The sequence below is a fragment of the Giraffa tippelskirchi genome, chromosome 11, assembly GCF_054371585.1.
Source record: "Giraffa tippelskirchi isolate mGirTip1 chromosome 11, T2T-mGirTip1v1.2.pri, whole genome shotgun sequence".
NCBI lineage: Eukaryota > Metazoa > Chordata > Mammalia > Artiodactyla > Giraffidae > Giraffa > Giraffa tippelskirchi.
The window spans coordinates 92,986,840-93,003,729 of record NC_137285.1 but is presented as its reverse complement, the minus strand read 5'-3'; the positions used below and the strand labels follow the sequence as shown (position 1 = coordinate 93,003,729).

Sequence of the window (16,890 nt, the reverse complement as noted above, 5' to 3'; positions counted from 1 at the left end):
AAATACATAGAAATAAAAACAGCAAATCAGGCAAAATGAGGTGACAGAGAAATATCTTCCAAAGGAACAAGATTAAACCCCAGAAGAAGAACTAGGTGAAGTAGAGATAGACAATCTACCTGATAAAGAGGTAAAGTTAACGACTTTAAAGATGTTCAAAGAACTTGGTAGAAGACTGGATGAACAGAGTAAGAAATTAGAATTTTTTAGTAAAGATTTAGAAAATATTAAGAAGAACTAAACAGAGGTGAAGAATACAATAATTGAAATAGGAAATACTCTAGAAAGAATCAACAGTAGCTTAGATGAGACATAGGAGCAGATCAGTGAGCTGGAAACACAGTAGTGGAAATCACTGAGGCTGAACAGAGAAGAAAAACAAATGAGGCCAGTTTAAGAGATCTCTGCGACCACATCAAGTATACTAACATTCACATTATACGGGTCCCAGAAAGAGAAAAGAGAGAAAGGGACAGAGAATATATCTGAAGACATAAGAGTTGAAAACTTCCCTAACCTGGCAAAGGAAACAGGCAGGGCAGGAGAACCATATTGCAGGTTCAAAAAATATGTCATGGCAAGCTCTGGTGAGATCACCTATAGAAACCGCCTAGAAAACTGTTCAGGTTAACATATTTCAACAAGGGTATGGATACTTTGTTTTAATGCAGGAAACAAAATAATTTGAAATATATATGTGTAAACATGTGTACCTATGTATGGGTCTATATATAATATATATACATACATACAGATATATATATAAATATACATATGTATATACATATGTGGTGTGTATGTATATGTCCTAAAAAAAAGAAAACTATGGCTAAAAGTACCAGTCTACAATGAGAGGTATTCAGATGCACCATAAATCTACCATTTTTTCAGGACTTTGCTTCAACATCCAAAAAATAAGCTCAGTTAAAGTCTCAAGTGAGGCTAGTCAAATTCTGAAAGAACTACATGACCCTGAACCTTCAGCCCTTCAAAAGCAGTGGAAATTAGTTGGTGCTGAATGGAAATGCTACCCAGTTAAATAGGAAAGTGTCTGAAATCTGACTTCAGATCTAATCTCAATGCAACTACGAGCTGTGTGACTGTACACAAGCTACTCATAATGGAAGGAATGGACTAGATATCTGGCTCTAAGATAAAGTTAGACATGTGTTACAATGGAAAAAGATTTTGTGTGTGTGTGTGTCTGTCTGACATCTTTTTCTTTAAAGGCTTCCCTAGTGGCTCAAACAGTAAAGAATCCACCTGCAATGCAGGAGACCCAGGTTCAATCCCAGGGTTGGGAAGATCCTCTGGAGAAGGAAATAGCAACTAACTCTAGCATTCTTGCCTGGAGAATTCCATGGACAGAGAAGCCTGGTGGGCTACAGTTCACGTTGTCACAAAAGAGTCGGACATGACTGAGCAACTAACTTTCATTTTCAGGTTCATCTTTTTCTTTAAAGTCCATATTATTTCTTGGTGAAAGTGTTACCATGCTTCTGGGCTGTTTTATGCCATGCTTTCAAAGGTGTCTAAGAACTGCCCCCAAATTTATCTTTGCACCTTATCTTGTACTCACCCTAAACAGGATTTACAGCCAATAGACCTTGACCACATGATGCTTGTGACAGCTGGTCATACTTCCTTAGGCTTTGCTCATAGCACCTTCTCCATCTATTACATCCTCTATCTCTTTCCTTCAACATCAACTCAGTGAAGCCTTCCCTGAATATTCCTGTCACAAAATAGCTGCAGCATGTCACCAATCACATTCCTTCTTACATCTTAATTTTGTATATGTGGCTTTATCTCGTTACCAAGTGGTATGTTACTTTAGAGAAGAGGTCACCTCATATTCACTTTTGTATCACCCAGAATGCCTCACAACAGGTATACAGTAAGGGAGTAACCCGATACAAAAATTACGAGAAAAAAACTTTGAAGTCAGATAGGCATCCATTCAATATCTGTGTGCTTTGCATGAGTTTTTTTTTAACTTTACTAAACTTTTTGCCCTGTGCTATAAAATGAAGTACTAATCCCTGTTTTGTTACAATTGTTATGAAGAGAAAATAAAAGTTAAAATGTAGCATAGTACTGGAATTACTAGTACTAAACACTTACTAATTCAATCAGTGGATGAAGATACTAATCAAGTGTGAATGACTTCTAAAACCCCATTTACAGATATTTTTGTGAACTGGAAGCCTGTATCTCCCAATCATAGTAGTGAAATATTGTTTCTCCCTCTACTGTTTCACAGCCAGGATTTGGGTACCAGTCTGCTCTATATCTCAGTTTCCCCCAGAGAGGTTTGAGGTTGGCAGATGTTTTCATTTTCCTCTCTTCTGCCTAAGCAAGGAAAGTATGCAGTAAGGTCCATGCCAAGAAACTGAGATCTTGAGGCTGAAATAGTTGGAAGCAATTATTTATATGGGGTGACTTCTAACATTCCCTTTATTAGAAAAAGTCAAAATTAATCATGTTCCAGTGATCTTAAAAGTATATAATCTCAATAACTAAATTCTAGTAAAGGAAAAGATCTTAACATGTGTTAGGTCCTCTCTATTATAAACATCAGTTGAATTGAAATTAATGAAATATATAAATAAACTAAACTCTAAGCTTCAGTTCTATTTCGGACTCAAAAAGTGTCTCCTCTTTCTGATGACACACAGACACACTTTCTTCTCAGTTTTATTCCTTGTGTTTTTTTAATGTAGATCATGGTTAAAATAACATTGGGTGACTATGGGGTACTTATCCAATATCCCATATCTAATGTCAATTTAAAACACACCCTTCAGCTGGGTGTATTAATCCTATAGCATTTATTTCTAATATCTCATGTAATGCTTTTTCTATTCCCTTAAGCTTTGAGTAGTTACACCATTAACATACATGATGGTAGCAGGTAGTCAGAGAGAAGAGTGTGGGTTCCATGTACCTTAAATGTGGATTAAAATTCATTTTTTCCCCACACTTTGTTTGTTTAAGACTAACTTCATTTCTTCTGAGGCTGTACATGACCTCAGAAATTGCCCATTCTAGAGTGACTCAGAAGTAGACAGATTAGTCACTCTGTGGGCTTTTAAATGATGCCGATTCTCCTCAGTGAAAGTCAACTCCTTATTCTGCATAATATACTTGCTGAGCTCAGGAATTAACACATGATTTTGTTCAAGTTATAGTTATATAACCTACTCTTTGGTTCCAATGAAAAGATTGCCAAATTGTCCAGCCTCTGTAGGAATGGACCCCAGGGAACAGAAGGCAATCTAAATTACCTGATAGAGCCTGTGATGCAGGATTCTTGCTCCTTGCCCTCCTATTCCTTCAAATTCCACAAACATTAACGTATAATGAATACACACAAGTTATAACTTAATAAGAAGAATTAAAGACACAAATTAAAGTCAAAAGCAATAATCAACTAAGAAGAAATGATGATTGAGTTTCCTTTTATTATTTCCAAACCCAAGGTTAATGAGAAAATCCTCATTTCTTTCTTGATGTGTAATTTATTATCCTAGCTTCAGTTTCAATATTAAGTAATGTTTATGAAACAAATGTGCCAAGTTAAAAGAGAAACATTTGTCTCAGAACACATAACTGGTAGGGATGTGCCAGTTCCATCACCCTTGGTGCTGCTCTGTGTCAAATTAGAGTGGTAGATTTTTCACTGCATCGGTTTTAAATCACCAAATACAAATTAATATTAAAAATATAATCTCTATACCTATTCAAATTAACTAAAACTAATAGAAACAAATGCTATTTCTCTTTAAATGGCTGCTTTTGGGGCAACTCAAGTTTTTCTAAAACAAATAAAACATTGAAGAAATTCAGTAGTACAAGGCTTGGTACATGCTTCACCACTACCACCTCCCCTTTATAAAAGGAACTCCTAACTTCTAATCTTCAACCAATACTTAAGCTCTCTGTTGATATGATTCTACAGCTAAAAAATACCACATTTACATTCAAGGGAGATTTATAGTTACTAATTTTTCATGAATGTGTAAACAGATAGGTTAATTGCCATGGCAACCAAAAATGTATGAGTTAAATACTTTGATGGTAAATGTTCCAATGATTTTTCAAATACTATCTTTTTACACATCTAAAATAAACAGGTTGTGGAATATTCTGTACAACAAAATAAATGCTAATGTATGTAAATAATTTAATTCTAACCTTCTGAGAGGTTTTCACAATTCTAAGATTGAATAAACACCAATAGCCACACCAAAACATAGTGAATTCCACACAAATGATTTAGGTGCTCCAGAAATAACAATGCAACGAAAACCAGTGGGAAAAAGAAAATCTTAAACTGCATCTACTGAAAGAATTAAATCATTTCCTAAAAGAAATAAGCCAACTAATTATTTTCTTAGACAAAATAGCCAGAACAAGGGATGAGAATATGAAATATAGGTAGGTCACCATTTTGTAGGAAAGCAACTCAATATTGTAGAAGGTGTGTTTTATTTTGTAACATTCAGGACCAAATTAACTTTATTTTGTCATATTTTAATTTAATGTAAAATTTCTCTGAGCATTTTATTTATAGAATTGTTAATGACAGTCAATACTCTTAAAAATAATTTGACCATATGTCCAACTAAATGGCTTTTAAAACAAAACAAGATCATTCTAAAATACACAAACATATATGGCACCCTATACAGCATAATATTCAGGGAACCAAAAATTAATGCAGATTTCAGAGGCATCACTGAGGCAGGAAAAGCTAAGCTTAGAATATATATTTTTCTCCAAAAATGAAGATTCGAAAATGCTTGTATGGATTGTCTGGCCAACCAAAATCTATATTTAAAATTACTTTTTTTTAAAGAAAATGATTCTATACAAATTATATTGATTCCTTGACTACTAATTCCTCAGACCTAAACCTTTAGGCTTTAGAAACACAAAGCATCAAAGTATACCTGCCCCAGGCTTTTGTGCCTACATTCTTTTATAATCTCTTGTAACCTCCTACTTGCAAGTCCTCTGTCTTAGCATCAGTATGCATATAAAGTTAGCAGAAGGAACTCCATGACCAAATTATTCTTAACCAAAATACAATGTTATTTCATGCAATCCAAAGAGACCTGCTTACAGGATCATAAATGGTGGACAGAAACACTATACTAATTGTTAAGGAAGTCTCTCCATTTCATAGGGCTCATCCAGGAAACCATAAATACTCACCTCAGGAAGTGCTTCATTGTGACTATTTTGATTATCCAGATGTTATACAAACTGTTCTCAAGTAATTGTTTCCAAATTTGCCTTTGTCAAAGTAAATGCAAACTGTGGGAAGAAATTAGATATATTTACTGCTAATGGGGCTAGAAAAATCAAACCCCAAATTTCTGCTAATCTTAGTAAGCAGATAAGGTGCTATGTACTCAAAACTTTATCAACCGAATTGACCACACAGCAATGTAATTCAATGGGTGGAGATTAAAGCTAAAGCCTTTCACTTTATAATTATACCATGTCTTTCAAATCACTTGCTGGAGTGTTAGTTTCATCAGCAATCTCTTCAATAGTAAACTTTTCATCTATTTTGGATACTGTTCCTATATCTTGAAGAACAGTATTTATATGAAAGATAAAAATGAAGAACCATTAAATTAACTATTCTGATTTCCAGATATCAGATGGTCTTAAATCTGGCAACCTCAATATTTCAGAAGTATAACTCAAAAAATAACTAGAAGCAACTGATGATGTCTTTTAAGCTAAAAAAAACCAAAAAGCTGATAAAAAGCAAGTACTCCAAATGAATAATGTGTCCCTAACCCCATCTCTGGAGGGCACTCTAAATAAAATGGTGAAATTATACATTTGTTTCACGCATGTCAGTTTACAATACACTTTCACAAAATCCACAATATCAAGGTAATGGTCTTCTTCCAACAAGGAAAGACACCAGAAGCTGCCTTCAAAGCAGTAAACTGGGGTGAGATATGAAGAAACAGACTAGAGAAGAGAGAGGGGCTGAGAGCAACAGCAGGATGAAGTTACCTCATGAGAGAGAGAAAAACAGCACTAGCTGCAACAAAGACAAGGCAAGAAACTAAATGTGTGGACAAATGGCTTCCATTGAGACACAATTACCAACTAGAACAGCCTAGGAATGTGGAAACTCAGCCTAAACAAAAGCCAGTCTCTTCTCTTTTTAAGTTGAAGTAAAATCCTAAATGTAAGGCCAGATTCTATAAAACTGTTAGAGGAAAACATAGGCAACGCATTCCTGGACATAAAGTGCAGCAAGATCTTTTTTATCCACCATGTAGAATAATGAAAATAAAAACTAAGCAAATGGGACCTAATTAAATTCAAAAACTTTTGGACAACAAAGGTAACCATAAATGAATTGAAGACAGCCCACCAAATGGGAGAAAATATTTGCAAATGAAGTGACAACAAGGGATTAATCTCCAAAATATACAAACAGCTCATGCAGCTCAATATATATATTAAAAAAACACAAAAACCACAAATAGCCCAATCAAATGATCTAAATAAACATTTCTCCAGAGAAGGCATACAGATGGCCAAAAACACATGAAAAGATGTTCAACATTTCTAGTTATTCATGAAACACAAATCAAAAATACAATGAGGTATCACCTCAAACTGGTCAGAATGGCCATCATCAAAAAGTTTATAAACAGTAAATGTTGGCATGAGTCTGGAGAAAAGGTAAATCTTGTCTACTGTTGATGGGAATGTAAATTGGTGTTGCCCCTGTGGAAAACAATATGGAGCGTTCTTTAAAAACTAAAAATATTACTACCATATGACCCAGCAATTCCACTCCGGAGTATGTTTCCAAAAGATATGAGAGCACTAATTTATAGAAATATATGCACTCAATATCATAGCAGCATTATTTACAGTTGCCAATATATGGAAGCAACCAAAGTGTCCATCAACAGATGAGTGGGTAAAAAGGATGTGGTGTATATACACAATGGAATACTACTCAGTTTGTGGGTCATTCACCTGGCAGGTACGGGATCTGATTATATCATAAAAGTGCTCTTCCTACCATCTTATTGTGGCTTCTTCTTTGTCTTTTGGTGTAGAATGTCTTTTTGGGTAGGCTTGAATCTTTTTTGTTGATGGTTGTTCAGCAGTTAGCTGTGATTTTGGTTTTTTCATGAGAGGAGATAAACTCAAGTTCTTCTACTCCACTATCTTGTCTCTTGCCCCTCTCAATAGCATGATTTTAATTCTTCAATTTGTTAATATGGTATATCACATTGACTGATTTATGGCTACTTGCATCCTTGAGATAAATCCCACTCAAGTATGGTAAATGATCCTTTTAGTGTATTGTTGGATTTGATTTGCTAATATTTTCTTGAGTTTTTTGCAACTATGTTCATCAGTGATACTGGCCTTAATTTTCTTTTTGTGTGATATCTTTGTCTGGTTTTTGGTATTCATTTGGTATCAAATGAATTCAGAAGCATTTCTTCCTCTGCAATATTTTGGAGTAGTTTAAGAAGGATAGGTATTAAGTCTTCTCTAAATGTCTGGTAGAACTCACTTTTGAGGCCATCTGGTGGCTAGACTTTTGTTTGTTGGGAGTTTTGCCAGTATTTTAATACATAGCAATTTCTGTAAATATTTTATGCATGAAAAAAATTTTATGTGTCAACTTAAGATTGTGGTTGCTTCTGAGAAGAGGGAGAGTTTTAGGATTGGGGAGTGAGATAATGGCCTGCAATTTTTAAAATATTTTATTTATTAAAAAGCAAAATAAATGGTAAATGTGTTCATTCTGAGTGGCGGGACTGTATACTATTCTTTGTACTTTTGTGTCTTTTAAAAGTATGAAGCTTAAGATAATTCATGAATGTGGCTTCATGAAGCAGTTTTTCAATGTAGACAGAACAGTCTTCTATTGGAAGATGCCATCTAGGACTTTCAGAGATGAAGAGGAGAAGTTATTGCCTGACTTCAAAGTTTCAAAAGACAGGCTGACTCTCTTGTTAAGGGCCAGTGCAGCTGGTGACCTTAAGTTAAAGTTAACGCTCACTTATCATTCAGAAAATCCTAGGGCCCTTAAGATTTAGGCTAGATCTACTCTTCCTGTACTCTATAAATGGGACAACAAAGCCTGGATGATAGCACATCTTACAACATGGTTTACTGACTCTTTTAAGCCTACTGTTGGGACCTTTTGCTAGAAAAAAGGATTCCTTTAAATATATTACTACTCATTGTCAATACACCTGGTCACCCACGAGCACTGATGGAGATATACAATGAGATCTATATTGTTTTCATGCTTGCTAACACAACATCCATTCTGTAGGCCATGGGTCTAGGAGTCATTCCAACTTTTAAGTCTTGCTATCTAAGAAATATGTTAGTAACACTATAGCTGCCATAGATGGTGATTCCTCTAATGGATCTGGGCAAAGTCAATTGAAAACTTTTTGGAAAGGATTCACCATTCCAGATGTTACTAAGAACATTTATGATGAACGGGATTTTAGAAGAATTTGATTCCAACTTTCAGGGGACTTTGAGGGGCTGAAGACTTCAGTGGAGGAAGTAACTGCAAATATGGTGGGAACAGTAAGGGAACTAGAATTAGAAGCGGAGTCTGAGGCTGCAATCTCTTAAAACTTGAGCAGATGGGAAGTTGCAAAGAAAATGGTTTCTTGGGAAGGAATCAACTCCTAGTGAAGATGCTGTGAAGATTATTGAAATGACAACAATGGATTTAGATTCTTACATAAACTTAGTTGATAAAGCAGAAGCAGGGTTTGAGAGACTGACTTCAATTTTGAAAGAAGTTCTTCTGTGGGTAAAATCCCATCAAACACTACAGAGAAATTGTTCATGAGAGAGTCAATTGATTCACCAAACTTTGGTGTTGTCTTAAGAAATTGATACAGTCACTCCAATCTTTAGCAACCACCACCCTGATCAGTTGGCAGCCATCAACATCAAGGCAAGAAAGTCCACCAGAAAAAAGATTATGACTTACAGAAGGCTCAGATGATGGCCAGCATTTTTAGCAATAAATACGTTATATTAATAATTAAGGCATGTACATTGTTTAGACATAATGCCATTGAACACTTAATAGACTACAGTATAGTTTAAACATAATGTGTATATGCAGTGGCAAACCAAAAAATTCTTACGATTCACTTAAACTGCATTGGTTTAGAAACAGGCCCACAAAATCTCTGAGGTATGCCTGTAGTGACTTCCTGAGTACAATATGGAAAGCGGAAAAGTAAGTAACTTTACAATTGAGAAAGCTGACAAATATTAACTTGGGCTGATGATAAAGATTAATATTACAGCAATAATTCATGTTGATAGTATATACCCCTGATATAAGGTAATGAAATGGTACTTTAAGAAATGCAGCCCAAAACCACAAATTTTCTGAACCCACAAGGGAGATGGTCATCCCTTCTCTCAGGTGCTGGTCTGCCAAGTCCACACTGACTTACTGACCTTGCCTGGCCACCTCCAAGGAATCCTAAGAGTTTTGGTCCAGCTTCTAGATGTCCAGGTTCAGATAAAAGTGTACATGACGTAGGGCTTTCTCCACGGACTTGTGACTTGTGGTCAATACCCTGTGGAGGTAAGATGCAGAAGTTGTAGGAGGTGAACAGCTGAGATCTGTGAGCTATGTACAAAGCTTTGGCTAGTTCCTTAAAATATGTGTTTGGAATACGGTTGGGCTTAGGAAGGCCTTGATGTATCTCAATGTGGGACTCAGTGTTTGGGATGCTGGGTGACTAGGAAACTACAAGATATAAAATTGAGGCAGGGTGATTGTCAGAAAGCATGTCATAGCACTGAAGATGAGGTTGTGGATATATGAAAGTTGTTAACCAGTGAGTTTATCTTTGACAAAACTGATAAAACTTTGCACTTTCTTTGAGCATCAGTGTATTTCAGATTTGGAGGGGCAAAAATTAAATCCTTTAAAAAAAGAAAAATAACAGCAATTTACCTATGTGGTTTTCCTCCTTTAAACCAGATTAATCATGATAAGAACATCAGACAAATACTTAATGAGGGATATACCAGAAAATAATCAGTATTCCTCAAAACTCTCAAGATCAAAAACAAGGAAAGTCTGAGGAGCTGTCCCAGTCAAGAGATGCCTATGGAGACGTGATTATCAAATATAATGTGGTATCGAGTATCAGATCCTAGGACAGAAAAAGGACATTAAGTTAAAACTAGGGAAATCTGAATAAGCATAGATTTTAGTTAATAGGGATCAATATCTGTCCATTAGTTGTCACAAATGTAGCATATTAATGTAAGATTTTTAAAAATTAGAGTATAATTGTTTCACAATGTTGTTTTAGTTTGTTTTATACAACAAAGTGAATCAGCTATGTGTATATATATACCCCCTCCCCCTTGGACTCCTACCCCCTCATCCCACCCCTCTAGGCTATCACAGAGCCATGAGCTGAGCTCCCTGTGCTACACAGCACTTCCCCAGCTACCTATTTACACGCGGCTGCGTATGGCTGTCAGCGCCCAGCTACCCATTTACACGGGGCAGTGTATGGATGTCAGCGCCCAGCTACCCATTTACACGGGGCAGTGTATGGATGTCAGCGCCCAGCTACCCATTTACACGGGGCAGTGTATGGATGTCAGCGCCCAGCTACCCATTTACACGGGGCAGTGTATGGATGTCAGCGCCACTCCTCCCAATTTTCTCCACCCTCCCCGTGTCCACATGTCCGTTCTCTACATCTGCATCCCTATTCCTCCCTTGCAGATAGGTTCATCTGTACCATTTTTTCTAGATTCCACAAATATATGTTAATATATGATATTATATGATATTTGTTTTTCTTTTTCTGACTTACTTTACTCTGTATGACAGACTCTAGGTCCATTCACCTCACTACAAATGGCCCAGTTTTGTTCCTTTTTGTGGCTGAGTAATGGCTCAGCTGGTAAAGAATCTGCCTGCCGATGAGGGAGATGCAAGAGATGGGGTTAGATCCCTGGGTCAGGAAGCTCCTCTGGAGAAGGAAATGGCAGCCTGCCCCAGTATTCTTGCCTGGAAAATTCTCTGGGCAAAGGAGCGTGGCAGGCTACAGTCCATTGGGTCACCAAGAGTTGCACACACTGAGCACACACACACACACATGCGCACACACACACACAATTAACAACAGAGGAACTGGCACTAGTATAAGGAAACTCTAGTATCTTTGTAATGCTTCTGTGAATCTAAAGCTATTTTAAAAAATTATTACAATATGTTAGTGCCTACTATGCTCTGAACACAGAGCTAGGCACTAAGGATCCAGGGTGAGCAAGAGGTTATAAATCCCATCTTCCAGACCCAACAGTCTTAAGGAAGAGAGAAGAGAAGATGGCATATCAATACAAAAACAAATAGGTACTTAACCACAATATTACAAGTGGAAATGGGTGCTGTGACAGTGAATGTAAGAGATACTTACCTTAGATGCAGGGTTCGGGGGTTCCCCCAAATAGCACATGCAAAGGCCTAGAAGCAAGACTATATTATACACAATGTATGGAGGGGGAAAACATTCAATATGACCTAGTGTAGTGCTCAATGAGAAGAACAGGTAAAAACTGAGATGGCAAAATATGGATGGTCAAGAAAGGATCAGGTCATTGAAGGCTTTATGTGATATTAAAGACCTTTGAAACTTATTCCATGAGCAGTGAAGAACTATTGAAAGTTATAGACTGGGATGTGACATGATCAGAGTTGTAGTCTTAAAAATGTAACCTCACTGTAGTATTTAGAATAAATTAGATTGTGGTGAAATTATAAGTAGGTGCATCATTTTTAAGGTTGTTACAATCATCTGTTGCTGCTGCTAAGTCACTTCAGTTGTGTCCGACTCTGTGCGACCCCACAGACGGCAGCCCACCAGGCTCCACCATCCGTGAGATTCTCTAGGCAAGAACACTGGAGTGGGTTGCCGTTTCCTTCTCCAGTGCCTGAAAGTGAAAAGTGAAAGTGAAGTCGCTCAGTCGAGTCCGACTCTTCGCAACCCCTTGGACTGAAGCCTACCAGGCTCCTCTGTCCATGGGATTTTCCAGGCAAGAGTACTGGAGTGGGTTGCCATTGCCTTCTCCTACAATCATCTAGGCAAACATAATAATGGCAGGATAAGGCAAAAGACAGAGACAAAGTGTGATGGATCTGAGAGATATTTAGAAGGTAAAATCAATAGGACTTTTGTTCATTGACTGATCGAGGGTGGTTAGTGAAGGAAAAGGAGGAGTCAAACATTATGCCCATGTTTATGGCTAGCAACTAGGTAGACAGTGGAGTTTTCCACTAAGACATGGAATTTTGGAAATGCAGATTTGGGGGTCTGGGTGTATCTGGGGATCTTAGTTCACTTTGAATTTTCAGGCTCAAGAGGGATTGTAGATATACATTTCTGAAGGTCAGGAGAGAAATCTTAGTTGTATACAAAGATTTGGGTTTCCTCAGCATATAAATGGTAATTAAAACTACAGCCTAGAGGAAATGAATAAATAGCATATCCAACATTTGTTGTTCCTAACAATACTTTTTAAATTAAATTAAATTAGGATTGTCATACATAGTACTAAGGCAATAAAGTAATGGAGTACATTTCAGAAAGATTTTTATAAAAATTTTTTAAAATTATACTTAATGGTTTAATTTCAGTTATCTATAAAACTGGTTTACCTAAAAAAACCTCATTCATAATGATGCGGGATAAATGAAGTATCATAATACTTCAGCTTCATGACCTGTACATGGTGGTTCCTGAGTCTTTCCATTAAAACAAAACAAAAACTTCTTGAATATTTGTATGTCAGTACTGTTCTGGGTAACATGTGCATGCGTGCTAAATTGTGTTGCTTCAGTTGTATCCTACTCTTTGTGACCCAGTGGACTGTAGTCCACCAGGTTCCTTTGTCCATTGACCTTCCCGGGCAAGAATACTGGAGTGGATTGCCATGTTCTCCTCCAAGGATCGAACCTGAGTCTCCCGGGGCTGCTGAACTGCAGGTGGATTCTTTACCACTGAGCCACAGAGGAAGCCCTTTCTGGATAAGGCAACTTAGTTTAATACTACAAAGGATCCTTACTATTTGAGGGAAATTTGTCAAATATGGCAGAGAATATGCATGGTGGTTAAGAGCACAAGTTTTGGAGACAGAATTCATGTCTGAGTTTCACCAATAGCCAAATGGCTTTAGACAAATTGTTTAATCACTCTGGGGTTCAGTTAGATGGGGAGAGAAATCACACTACCTTTAGAAGGATTGCTCTAAGAACTGAATGAACCAAAAGCATATCATAGTTAAACATAATATGCAATCAATGAATTGCTACTCATTTCTAGTATTATTAATGTTTTGTCATCCTCATTATATCCTCCTCTACAGTAAAAGCTCATTTTGTCAAGAATCACTTAGGAGACTGTTTGGATAAATTCTGGCAGGCTGTGACCTGAACTGGCACACGAAAGGTGGTGATAGAGAGAAGCAAACAAAAGTGAAAAATAATTCAAAGGTAGAATCAAACTGACTTGCTGGTTGTGTAGGGCAAGTGACGGGAAGGAAGATAGTAATTAGTCCTAATTATTTGTTCTCCAAACAGGAAACAAAAATAGCAATTAGTTCTAATTATCTGCCCCTAAAGAGGAAACACCAAAAATGGCTTTGGGTGGTAGAAGAAAGCATTTTGCAAATGGTATTTAGATCCCTGCTCACTGGGTGCTCATTAAATAACTTCTCTAAATGTTTTCTATAGAAAGCAAAAAGAATTACTTTATTTTTTAAATCTAGCTTTGTTTTAAAGGAGTTCAGTTCAGTTCAGTCACAGTCGTGTCCGACTCTTTGCGACCCCATGAATTGCAGCACGCCAGGCCTCTCTGTCCATCACCAACTCCCGGAGTCTACCCAAACCCATGTCCATCGAGTCGGTGATGCCATCCAACTATCTCATCCTCTGTCGTCCCCTTCTCCTCCCGCCCCCAATCCTCTCCAGCATTAGGGTCTTTTCCAATGAGTCAACCCTTCGCATCAGGTGCCCAAAGTATTGGAGTTTCAGCTTCAACATCAGAAGGAGGTACACCTACTAATATACTGCTGCTGCTGCTGCTGCTGCTAAGTCGCTTCAGTTGTGTCCAACTCTGTGCAACCCCATAGACGGCAGCCCACCAGGCTCTGCCATCCCTGGGATTCTCCAGGCAAGAACACTGGAGTGGGTTGCCATTTCCTTCTCCAATGCATGAAAGTGAAAAGTGAAAGGGAAGTCGCTCAGTTGTGTCCAACTATTCGCGACCCCATGGACTGCAGCCCACCGGGCTCCTCCGTCCATGGGATTTTCCAGGCAAGAGTACTGGAGTGGGGTGCCATTGCCTTCTCTGTATTAATATACCAATTACCGGTAACTAGAAAATCTATATATCTAAAATTAAAGAGGTAACTTTATATAATTATGTGAATAGATCAAATATATATTAAGCAAAAAGGTGAAAAAAAAAAGAAAATCTATATAAAAGACAGGAACAAATCATAATTGGTATGCAATGTATGGTACTCTGATACACTACTGGTGAGAAATGTCCTTTGAATTGTTTTTCCATAGGTGGTGCTGAGTTAATCTACTCCTTTGTAGCCAAAACAGCATTTCTCAAGTGGCTGGGCATGGTCTAAGCTCAGGGAAAATTTGAATTTACTTTTTGTTTGCACAGCACTCTAACAAAATAGTAGCCGTGATAGACTTCTCAAGTATTTTACACACCAGCCTGATGGCTTTAATTTGATGAAGCTTATGATGAAACATAAAACATATTCTCTGAGTCAAACATTTTTATTCAGGTTAAACCAGGTTGTTGTTGTTTAGTTGCTAAGTCATGTCTGACTCTTTGTCAGAATACTGGAGTGGGTTGCCATTTCCTTCTCCAGGTAAACCAGGTTAATTAAGTCTATAATATGTCATAGGGTGATTACATATGACTAACTCATGTCCTTCTTAGCCTCAAAAACAGCCTCCCCACTCTATACTGCATAGTCTCTCTGAGCTATGGTTCCCTTCCCCTATCACAGTCATTCCATTCACATACTCACCTATACACAGGGTTCAAGACTACTTCCTTATACTACAAAGATCACTCTGACCATAAACATCTCAGGAATGATAAACATTTATCTACACATAGACTGAATGAGTGAGTATGTAAATGTTTGGTTGAAGGCAGAGCATGGTCTAATCCAAGATCTATTTTCTTATCTCATTTGATATGATTTCATGTGATGCTCCGAGAGTTGGTGATGGACAGGGAGGCCTGGTGTGCTGCGATTCATGGGGTCGCAGAGAGTCGGACACGACTGAGCGACTGAACTGAACTGAACTGAACATGTGATGCTACTTCTTGAAAGGTCTGCTTTTGGCTTCCATGTTTCCACGTTCTCCTGGTTTTCTGTCTATCTCACACTCTTCCTCTGCCTGCCCTTTAAGTATAGGTGTTCCCCAATGTCCCTTTTCTTCTACTGTACCTTTCCTAAGTGACCTCGTGGGGCCTCAAACAAATTCAATAAATGATTTATCCAAGGACAGACAGCCAATTGGTAGGAACAGATCTCAGTTCTTAATTCTAGTCAATAAACATCATTGTGCACTTATGTTCACTAGAGACTCAAAATAAGCAAAACAGTCTTTGCCCAAAAGCAAAGGGAAATCTAGCAGATCTCACATAAGGATTCTACTGCCCTTTCTGAAGTCAACATAGAAGCTCTGAGCTGTTTCCAAGGAAAATTCATTTCAATCATGTCAGACTAAACTGGACTCTAAGACAAAGGCTCCTTACCAACATGCCACGATCTATGAACTCTTCACAATGTGTGACAAAATTCCAAACATTAAGTATGTGAAATTCTTTTCTTTCACAACTGCGGATACATATTGTTTACAGTAGTATGTTAAGTAGGATATTTTGCAAAGAAAGTGGTATGACTCAGTTACGGGTACTAAGATTTAATATGGGTAAGGAGAAAAGAGAAGCAAAACAAATACTGTACTTGTGGAAGTTTACACAGGCAACGTGAGACACCTACTAAGCAGTAATTAAGTCACTATAATTATTTCTGATGCATTTAACACTATTTCACGTTGTTAATTCTTTTAAGTGTGACCTTAAAACTTGTGTCATGGACTTCCTACAGTTCAGTTCAGTTCAGTTCAGTCGCTCAGTAGTATCCTACTCTTTGCAATCCCATCGATGTAGCACGCCAGGCTTCCCTATCCATCACCAACTCCTGGAGCTTGCTCAAACTCATGTCCATTGAGTCAGTGATGCCATCCAATCTTCTCACCCTCTGTCATCTCCTTCTCTCCTGCCTTCGATCTTTCCCAGCATCAGGGTCTTTTCCAATGAGTCAGTTCTTCGGATTTGGTAGCCAAAGTATTGGAGTTTCAGCTTCAGCATCAGTCCTTCCAATGATTATTCAGGACTCTCAAGAATCTTCTCCAACACCACAGTTCAAAAGCATTAATTCTTTGGCACTCAGTTTTTTTATGGTCCAGCTCTCACATCCATAGAGGACTACCGGAAAAACCACAGCTTTAACTAAAGTAATATATCTGCTTTTTATATGCTATCTAGGTTGGTCATAGCTTTCCTTTCAAGGAGCAAGTGTCTTTGAATTTCATGGTTGCAGTCACCATCTGCAGTGATTTTGGAGCCCCCCAAAATAAAGCCTGTCACTGTTTCCATTATTTCCTCATCTATTTGCCATAAAGTGATGGGACCAGATGCCATGATCTTCAATTTTTGAATGTTCAGTTTTAAGCCAGCTTTTTCACTCTCCTCTTTCACTTTCATC

The 16,890-nt window shown here is 37.6% G+C and overlaps 1 protein-coding gene across 11 annotated transcripts in view; it reads right to left on the bottom strand.

Annotated features, from left to right (window-relative positions):
* Nucleotides 1–16,890, bottom strand: part of ELMOD1 (ELMO domain containing 1) — a 136,074-nt gene that overhangs the window by 48,569 nt on the left and 70,615 nt on the right. For 7 of the 11 annotated variants that reach the window (XM_081545879.1, XM_081545874.1, XM_081545868.1 and 4 more), the window contains exons 2-3: nucleotides 9,511–9,632; nucleotides 5,221–5,322 (exon numbers count right to left, since the gene is read on the bottom strand). Coding sequence is in view for 4 of the 11 variants with exons in the window: in XM_081545868.1 (XP_081401994.1) it covers nucleotides 5,221–5,237 (17 nt within the window). In the remaining 7 variants the exon portion in view is untranslated. Of the gene's footprint in view, nucleotides 1–5,220; nucleotides 5,323–9,510; nucleotides 9,633–10,015; nucleotides 10,218–16,890 lie in introns of all 11 variants that reach the window. The other 4 variants (XM_081545869.1, XM_081545870.1, XM_081545875.1 and 1 more) reach the window with 2 other exon arrangements.